The 10,727-nt window shown below is 43.8% G+C and overlaps 1 protein-coding gene across 1 annotated transcript in view; it reads right to left on the bottom strand.

Annotated features, from left to right (window-relative positions):
• Positions 1-10,064, bottom strand: part of LOC145414396 (glutamate receptor 4-like) — a 148,171-nt gene extending 138,107 nt beyond the window's left edge. Inside the window, exons 1-2 of the mRNA XM_080283957.1 lie at positions 9,987-10,064; positions 7,764-7,920 (exon numbers count right to left, since the gene is read on the bottom strand). Coding sequence (XP_080140083.1) covers positions 7,764-7,920; positions 9,987-10,064 — 235 coding nt within the window. The remainder of the gene's footprint in view (positions 1-7,763; positions 7,921-9,986) is intronic.
• Between the last annotated feature and the right edge of the window lie 663 nt (positions 10,065-10,727).

The following is a 10,727-nucleotide window of genomic DNA, read 5'->3' on the forward strand; positions in this document are numbered from 1 at the left end:
TCATTTATATTTCTACTGTGCTAGGTTTGTGACAGATATTGGCAGCGTCTTTCATCTGCAACACAAACAACATCAAACCATCATTAACCATAACCAAATACCTATAAAAGACACAGCGACTTAGAAGTTTGTGACATCCCCACTGTCCCCGCTTACCCCCGGAGAGCCCTGTGGCACTACGGACTGGTGACAGAACTAGGGTTAGCTCTGATGTGAAGTGGTTTAGGGAAGAGAGACAGAGAGAGAGAGAGAGAGATAGTCAATAAGAAAAGCTTAATGACAGCAGTAGGGTTTTGAGGCAGATAACCACTATGGATTTAATATATAAGGAGAACTGATTCTGCCACCTCCATCCCCCTTGGGCAGAAGGGAGTGGGGGGGAAGACGAGCTGGCTGTTTAGAGGGGAAAGGGGAGAGTGAGAGGGGTAGTTCAAGGGAGGGAGTGGGAGGGGGAGAAGATGGGAATGAGTTTCCAGCAATGAAAAAGTTGACAGAAAGGGAAGGGAGGATTATTATTTATGAAGGCAGTAGGAGCCAGTAACCATATCATCGTATGACGTGTTACTTTTGCAAACTGAAAATGCCATTATAGTTTATAGAAACGACCTGATTTTTGTATCAAATAAATCATTAATGAAGAGTGTGCTCCACAATCTGATAATGCAGGACGGGAACGATATTAAGGCGAGTGAGCACTCACTGAATCAGTCTGTGATACGAAACCTCAATATTATTTGAATATCATTGAAGTTTATCCATTAATGGAATGAGCTGTGAGAATAATGGAAAACCCCCATATGTAGGGTTTCTTAGCCTACAGTCTTCTAAACATATGCTTCGTAGCTATGTGTCAGTTTTAAACAGTGATCTGTAACCCATTCACTCATCCTCATGGACACAACACGTGTGAATTCGTCACGGGTCCCAGGCGTACCAACTGTAAGACCCAAGCTGCAGTCTTATACTGTACCAGGTTCATATGTGCCAGCAGTACATACATTACATACATGCATACATACCTACGTGTATATCTATCTGTCTGTCAGTTATGGACATATACGGTATATGGAAAGTTTTTCATACTTGAGCTGGGAATCGAACTAGGGACTCCTACACAGAAGCCAGGCACCGATATCACTAGGCTATGCCATGGTGTGATAAGAGTTGCACCACCTGAATTGTATGCAGAACCAGCTAAATCCATTATGGGAGGATACGTTTCAACCTGTGCCCATATGATGATACATATTTCAGAGCCAACTGGATTTTTACTTAGCCCCACGCAATTCAGCAAGTGACATAGCAGTTTTAATATAGCCCTGTTGGTATATGTGCCTTCCCATATGTGACAGATTTTACACGCGTGGACATATGTAGACAGTTTTTAAGGCTCTAGCCGGGAGTCAAATCCGGGACTCCTAGGTAGGAGCCAGACACTATCAATATGCCATGGCGTGATCAAAACTAAGTCACCTGAATTCTATGAAGATCCAGGTAAATCTGTATGGGAGTGGAGAGAGAAACCTGTACTTTACACAGGAAAAATCATCCAATATATTACCACTGTGCCGGGAATCGAACCAGGGACTCTCATGTTAGAGTCAGGCAGCAGTCTGCTACACCAGAAGCAGATAGAAGTTAGCCTACCTCACATTGTCACAATCTTGTAACTGTCCCTCCACATCCACTTTGGGCCTGAAGAGGCTGAGTGCCAGGGGGTTATCTCAGCCTCTTCAGGCCCATACTGGGGGCAGTGGGGACATTGGTTACAGGATTGCGAAAATGTGAGATGACTTTTACCTGGTCTGGTGTAGTGGATTGCTGCCTGGCTCTAACCTGAGAGTCCCGGGCTCGATTCCCGGCATAGTGGTAACATATTGGACTATTATGGGAGGATGTATTTCAACCCGAACCCATATGATAACACATTTTAGAGTCATATAGATATTTGTTTAGTGCCACACAATTCTGCGACACAGCAGTTTTTGATCTATCCCAGCCAGTGCATCCATCTTCCCTTATGATGGAGAACCCCACCGAAGGGGAGCTTACAGTGTTGGTGGGGCTTGAAGTATAGTCAGTGTGGTTCCCTACTGTGGTTGCCTGGGGCTGCCTCATTAGGACTGATATCCATCGATCTCATGGACCAAGTGCCCCCCCTTTATCACCAGTGAAGGGGGTACGCTGATGGTGACGATATTCCCTGCCTGGTCATCTAAGGGCAGAGATATTGACCTCCCATGTGTGTCCCCTGCGTGGTATCTCGTGATGGTAAAAAGTTGCCTGGTGGTTGAGTGATGCACATGATGTGCCCTGTGGCTAGCAACACGCTTCTTTGGTTGCTTGGGCTGGCTAGATGGGTGGCTTGGCGAGACCAGGTCAAGTGAGTCTGCAGGTCATTTTTTTGGCTAAGGTCAAGTAGGCACAACATGGCCTGGCATTCTATTGGTCCGGTGCTGCCATTTCACTGTGTGGTGTTACCCGTGTACAGTAAAGTCTCCGTACAACATAAGATAGATTATGTGGAATCTCGTGTTGAATCAAGTTCGTGCAAAAACGTGAGATAAATTTACATGTAAAATAGGGGGTTAGGTTCTGGGAACCCCATATTTTTCCTTTTAAAAATATAGAAAAAGATCAGTTTTATTATCAGTATTTCTGAAGGGAAGGAGCATTGTGGTGTGGATGTGGATGTGATAGGAAGCATTGGAAGAAACACACTGAGGTGGTTTGGCCATGTGGAGAGGATGGAGAGCGAGAGACTGACGAGGAGAGTGTATGTGAGTGAGGTGGAGGGGGAGAGAGAGAGAGAGAGAGAGAGAGAGGGGGAGGCCAAGGATGAGCTGGAGGGATGGAGTGGAGAGGTATATGAGACAGGAGTGTGTGAGCTGGGAACAGGGCAGTGAAATGGCGGGGGACAGGGCTACATGGAGGTGATTATTTGTGGCCACCCCTTACGGGATTGAGGCGTCTGGCAATAGATGGATAGACAGAATTTCAATATTGATGTTACTTGAGCTCTTTCCATTTTGTTACTGTAAAGTCCCCATGTCCACGCATGCTGGTGGATTTTAATGCATGGATTTTACTTTGATTCGTTAGCCATTATTTCATCCTATTGTATACAATTTTATTAAATTTTATTACAGTGCAAATGTCCTTGACATCACATACAGTTGCAGTTTATTTTATGGTTTTCATAAGGAACCACTAACCAGCAAAGCAATCAGCTCTTGGATTTGAAAAAGGCTCAGAATCATCATTTTGTGTTTAAATCCGTTGCTTACAACATACTGTAAGACAATTATATGTAAAAGATACGCATTTACCGCTGACACACAAGAGCTCTTAAGGGGGGAAAAGTTTTCACACACTGGGGCTCTTTCTTTACCCCTGCACAATTGTTGACTCTATACAGGGGTTTTATCCGCCCCTGTGTGGAGTACAACTCTCATGTGTGGGGAGGCTCCCCACGTACAGCTCTTCTCAATAGGGTGGAGTCAAAGGATTTTCGTCTCATTAACTCTCCTCCTCTTACTGACTCCCTTCAACCTCTGTCTCTACGCCGCACTGTTGCATCTTTATCTCTTTTCTATCGCTACTTTAATGGTCACAGCTCCTCTGAACTGTCTGCTCGCATTCCTCCACCTCTACGACGGGCGCGTAGCACCCGTCTGGCAGCAAACTCTCATCCCTTTTCTGTCCAACTCTCTAATGCAAGAGTTAACCGTTACTCCCAGTCTTTCATTTATGCAACAGGTCAACTCTGGAACTGTCTCCCTCTGTCTGTATTTCCTGCTGCCTATGATCTCCAGTCTTTCAAATGCAGTGTGTCCAGGCATCTCAAAATGATCGGATCTTGAATTTGGCTCTCTATTGTATTTTGTTTTTCTCTTGGAGGGAACTGTTACTGCGGGCTCATGGCCTTTGGTTCCTTCTTCCTCGCATTAAAAAAAAAAAAAAAAAAAACTGTCATATGCATTCCCCAGATCCATGAAGGCCGCATACAACTTCTTTCCGTTCTCTAGAAACTTTTCCACAAAAGATCTAAGAATGAATATTATCTGATCTACACAACCTCTTCCCTTCCTAGAACCTCCCTGTTCTTCTCCAACTAATTCCTCAGTTATTTCCCTAACTCTGTCAGTAAGTATCTTACCTAATACTTTTCCTATTACACTAAGAAGATAAATGCCCCTATGATTACCACACACTTCTTTTTCGCATTTTCCTTTGTACAGGGGAATAATTATACCTGACCTCCATTCCTTCAGGACTCTACCCTCCTCCCACGCCAACCTGCGGATCTTCCACATCCATTCTACTACTATCTCTCCCATGCTTCAGCATTTCACCACACACTCCATAAGTTCCTTGGGCTTTCCCCATTTTAACTTTCTTCTTTGCATCCATAACTTCCATCCTACTGATTTCTTCCTCTCTTCTCACATCCCTCCTTTTCCCAGCCATTCCTCAGCCACTTATACTCGCATTACTTTCATTCTCTATGTTCAACAATTCCTTAAAGTGTTCTCTCCATCTGCTCACTTTCTCCCTTCTCCACTAGCAATCTACCATTTTTATCTTTCACTCCCCAACTAACTTCTTTGGCACCCTGTCTGACTCTCTTTACCTCTTTCCAGAACATTTTTTTACATTCCCTCCACATTACACTCAAGTTCCTTCCAAATTTCTCATCCACTCTCATCTTTCTCTTACTAATCTTTTCACCTCTCACTTCCTCTCTACATATAACTCTCTCTTCCATCTCTCAACTTCTTCCACGCCCCTCTTCCGCATCCACTCACTATATGCTTTCTTCTTTTGTGCCACTGCCTCTCTCACATCTTCATTCCACCATGTTTTTCCCTGCACCCCGTTTTGTCTTTCCCTCACCCCACACACCACCTCACATCCTGCACAAATTTCTTCCGTGAATATCTTGCACACACCTTCCATGTCCGTCCTTTCTCCAATCAATATTTACCCAATTGCTCCTCCATTTCCCTCTCATATTCTGCCTTTTTTCCATCCTCTTGCAAGTTTTCCACCCTCCTTGTATGAACTACATCCTCCTGTCCTTCCCTTCTTCTGTTTCTCCACTTCATTTGGACTCTGACTCTGGTGGTGGTCAGAAAGTCCACTCCCCCAACCTCTATATACTCTTGCATCCATTACGCACCTTCTTATTTTTTCATCCACGCACACATAATCAATCGTTGCCTTCCGTTCATTCAGTTCACCACCCACTCTTGTCATCACTCGCCATGAATATCTATGGATCTTTTTGTGCCTGAAGCATGTATTAGCTATCACCAACCCTCTCCCGGCACAATGTCCACTAAAGTACTACCATTCTCATCCATCTCTGCAGGCACACCCCACTCACCAGCTACTCCATCCACTTTTACATTCCCTACTTTTCCATTCGTATCTCCAATCAAAAACACTTCCTCATTCCTTTCAAACTTTTCCATGCACGCTTCCACATCTTTCCAGAACTCTTATCTCACTCTGCTTGCACGATCTTTTGCATTGGCGCATATGCGCACACAATCGCCCACATTTGTAGTCCAACTTTCAAGCGTACCCATACAATCCTTGAGCCAACTGATCCATACTCTCTTATCTGTTACTCACAACAATACACACTCCTTCTTTTGCCCTCTCATTCTCACCTATTTCTGTGCATATACTCCATCCATACTCCCAGTCTCACACTCTCACCTCCCTATTTAGTTTCAGTTAATCTACATACATCCACTTTCGCACCCTCAAGCACCTGGACAATCTCTCTTTCTTTCACCTCATCATTTGCACCCCTTACATTCCATGTAGCTATCAGTACCATGTCCTTTGTTCAGTCCTTAGTCGTCACCTTTTGGTCAGTCCTCGTCCGAGGCCTCTTGTTCGTATTTATAGTTAGTTGTTTTCCGGGGAGGGGAACTGACTCCCCGCCAATCCACTTGTTGTCACGTAGGGAACATATGTTGGTTGGTTATAGGGTTGCCGCCCAGAGTTGTAAATGCTTTCCTGGCAGGAGATCATTTGGCTTGCCACACAGTGTAGAGCTACCCTAAAAACAGAGTACCATTACATTAAGTGGGTGGATGATGGGCGCCCCCACCTACCAGCAGCACCCCCACCTACCGCCTTTCAACCATCACTGTGTATATATAAACAGGTATACAGGGTGCTTGAAAACGACACCATCAAAACCTCAGGGCGCAATATGTAGGGAACAATAAGTAAAAACTTCTAAATAACCAATGTCCTAGAATATACCACTTACGAGATAAAGGCAGTATTAAAATATAAGTGATTCCAAGCCCAGACCATGGACGGAAATGGCGGCACTTGTCCGAACACAGATACACGTCTCACCTCCTCCATCCCCCCCACTCCCCTCCCCGACACACACACACACACACACACACACACACACACACACACACACACACACACACACACACACACACACACACACACACACACACACACACAAACACACACACACACACACACACACACACACACACACACACACACACACACACACACACGAGCTATATTAGCGCGCGCGCAAATATAACTATTAAATTATTATTGTTGTTATTGTTATTGTAGTTGTTGTGTTATTAGTTGCAGTAATTTCGTAGCCTTTTATTGTCATTATCACCAGCATAATCATTACTATTATGAATTATCAGTTTTATAATCAATCATCTCTGGAACTACAATTAGCTAAGAGACATTAGGTTTAGAAAATCTTTATTTTCTCCATCCTTTTACAGCATGTGTAATTTTTTCTAATGTGTACAGAGTCATGATACATACAGGGCAATTTACAATAAATGTTCGAAATGCCTTCCCCCTACTTCAATGAACAGAGTACATCGTCTGACCGTTGATTGCCTCACTCGATTTAGCACGCGAGAAGGGCTGCGCAGAGTTCCACAGGCACCTTGGACGCGGGGCAGCAAGTCGTCGAGTCTGTCAACTGGCGTTTCATACACGAGCTGTTTCAAATGACCCCACAGAAAATAATCAAGAGGGTTTAGGTCTGGTGACCGTGCTGGCCACGAAACTGGGCCGCGATGTCCAATCCACATGTCCTGGTAATTTGTGTTTAAAAAATCGCGGACGATGTTGCTTGTGTGGGCAGGTGCTCCATCGTGCATGTACCACATTCCTCTTCTTACCGACAAAGGTACGTCCTGAAGAAGCAATGGCAGGTCATTCTCCAAAAAAGACCTGCTAAACGACCATGGAGAACATAGGGGCCTATTACATAATCTCCTAATATTCCACACAACACACAGGGATTAAATCTCCATTGATGCTTCCTTGACTCAATATGTGTGGATTTACATCATTCCACAAATGCATATTATGAGTGTTGAATATCCCAGTCCAAGTGAAGCTTGACTCATCAGTGTACATAACCTTTTGTGGGAAATCGTCATCCTGTCTTACTTTGCCTAGGAACCACTCACAAAACTGCTGACGAGCTGGATAGTCTTCTGGGGTTAGAGCCTGAACCCTTTGTATGTGAAATGGATGTAAGAGTTGCTCATGTAGAACCTGCCATACTGTGGAGTGGTTTGCTCCTAAAGTCCCAGCGATGTTCCGTGTACTAGTCCTGGGGTTCTCTCCAACAGCTTCCAGCACCTGTTCTTCAAAATCCACTGTTCGAACAGACCGGCCCCGTCCTGTATCAGTCAATCGTACACGTAATTTACCAGATTCTCTCGGTCTCTTACCTATGGCATGAAATGTGGAGAAGTAGGGGTGATGTCGATGAGGATACATTTGTTCGTAGATGCGCCTAGCTTCTCTGTCGTTTCCATATGCAGCACCGTATGCCATGTGCATATCGGCCATCTCCTGGTATGTGTACCTCTGCATGGTGCCAAGCTCCTAGTGTAGGGAAAATATTAATACATGATATAGTTAGGCTCTCAGTGCGGTGATATATGTCATATTTATTCTGACTACACTCAGACAGTTTTATTCAGCTTAGGAATGATCTGTGGCAGTTAAAAGGGTTAACTGAGCTATTTGGTGGCCTAATGATTACTAGGGGTCGTTTCAAAATCGAGTAAATCGTCTAATAGTGGTCAAAATACAATGAAACGGACGTCTCCCTTATGGAAAGGAGTAAGCATGCAGAAACATTCATTTGAGATTTATACTGTGTTTCATAAGGCTCATAGGACTCATAGGGTATTATGTAAATGGTTTTAGGCTATATTTAATAATATGATTTAGCAGAGAGAGAGAGAGAGAGAGAGAGAGAGAGAGAGACCAACATGGTACCTGAGGCAGAGCTGGGGCAAGTATGATAAATATTAAATTTATAAAGAATTTCATCACGTCGTCCGTCCACCTAGCAAAGCAAAGACCTCATATTCTGCTTCACGTCTCAAAGAAATGCTTCGAACACCAATGGTTTACGTGCGTTGACATAAACAAAGAACCAGTAGAATTTTATTTAGAAAACTTGTCTAATGGCCCTCCTATATCATTAAGAAGTGTCCTTAGATGATGTAAAGAACAAAGGCTCAAACATCATAAAGAGGAAAGAAAGAAACACCGTGAGGTTGTGATGGAGTGATGTCCGGTCATAAGACACCAACTTTGGCTTCCTTTACTGCTGTGTAAAAAGCGCTGCCAATTATGTAGCACATGTCTTGCTACGAGGTTGCTACATTTATCCATAGTGTTGCTATTTTCAGTGAATCTAAGATGTTTTCTATTTTTAATGGGGTCAAATATTGTGTAACGAAGGTTCATGAAGTATGTTTGGTGATACGAAATATTCTTATTATGTAATTCATCATATGATTGTTATTTTATGCTCGCCTTACACCCCTGTTTCTGCTACATAACTATTCAGGCATGTAGGCCTATTTCGTTAATGAAGCAACATAGGACATACAGTATATTACATGGCATTTTTGTCTTAACTCTTTTTACTCTATAAGCCAAGAAATGTTGGTGTCGTTTTCAAACACCCTGTATATACATAAACATATATATATATATATATATATATATATATATATATATATATATATATATATATATATATATATATATACATCTGTAAAGTGATTCAACCATCACTGTGTGTCTATCTTTCTATTTGTCTATCTATCTATCTATCTATAGAGATAAACAGATAGATACATAGACATATACAGTGATTCAACTATCAGTGTATATATATATATATATATGTATATATATATATATATATATATATATATATATATATTGTTACATAGCCTATGATTTCATCATCCTTTGTGTAATTTTAACGCACAGTTGCTGCATGTTTGATCACGAGCGTGTTCTGCCTCAGTCCCCCCCTTCTACCGTTATAGTAGAGTAAGTCGTTCTCTCTGTTATTCAGAGCGGGATTTTCAGCTCTTTGTCCCCATGGCTTCATTTGCGCGTCCTTCTTACAAGTTGTATCAAGCTCTCCTGGCCCCTATATAATGAGCTCAGTCTCTGCATCATTGGGGACTTTGATGAATGGTCGTGGAGAGTAAAGACGTGTTTTCTGTGCTCTCCTCTAGCTATAGGGCTGCCTCACCGGCATTAGTTTTCCTTTGTTTTCGCCACTAGGGCGTACTTTCAGTTAGGCTAGCTAGTATTCATTTTCCTCCCCTCCCTCTTAGAGATACAATAGGAGTTTGTATCTTTTCCTGAGTTTACCTTTGCTTACCGCCCACGGAGGGTCCCCCCCACTGATCGCTCTGGGGCGTGAACGGACACGGTCGGGCCTCCCTGGAGTGGTTTGAGAGGGCAACCTCAGATATAGGTGTTTTGCCCCTGGTTGTTTGTCCCTTGATTGTCTTTTCTCCTTCTTCCCACTTCCCCCGTTAGGGGGGGGTGGTTACTATGGAGGACGCCCCTGCTGCCTCCCCCCCCTCAGGGGGGGAGGCAGTCCTGACAACAATAGGAATGACCAGACTGACCACCCCCAGACGGACGAACGCCAGACTCGTGCCCCACTTGATGTCCCAGTAGACAATGCCACCTTTGTCACACTCCATGCACTAGGTTCTACTCCCCTGTCCAGTCTCAATCCCTTCCTTGTCAAGAAGGTGATTGACCACTGTGCGAGAGAGGTCGAACAGGTAAAAAAACTTGTGAACGGAGATCTCCTGATTAAAACTTTTAATTCATCACAAGTGAAAGATTTGCTGAAACTGCGTAAATTCCACTGTTACGATGTCGAAGCCAAAATCCCAGTCTCCATGAATTCTTGCAAGGGTGTTGTCACTTGCAGGGATCTCATGGTGATGAGTGAGGACGAAATCGTAAGTGAATTGGCGCACCAAGACGTAATTGAGGCTAGATTTATTACTCGCTACTCAGAAGGCATAAGGACGAAGACGGCAACTATTGTCCTGACGTTTGCCAAAGTGTCCCTTCCAAGTTCTGTCAAAGTTGGATACGAAATTGTTCATGTTCGGCCTTACATCCCTAACCCTTTGCGTTGCCTGAAATGCCAGCTGTATGGGCATGGTGCAAAGACTTGTCGGGCTTCCCAGCCAGTGTGCGGCAAGTGTGGAAACCAGGGTCATGATGCGGACCATTGTACATCTGCGACAGGTTGTTGCTTTCACTGCAAGGGCACTCACTCCACTTCCTCTAGGGACTGTCCCAAGTGGAAGGAGGAGAAGGAGGTCTGCGCGGTAAAGGCAACTGAGGGC

The sequence above is a fragment of the Coenobita brevimanus genome, chromosome 1, assembly GCF_032717465.1.
Source record: "Coenobita brevimanus isolate Jiangsu-jjx chromosome 1, ASM3271746v2, whole genome shotgun sequence".
In the NCBI taxonomy this organism is placed as follows: domain Eukaryota; kingdom Metazoa; phylum Arthropoda; class Malacostraca; order Decapoda; family Coenobitidae; genus Coenobita; species Coenobita brevimanus.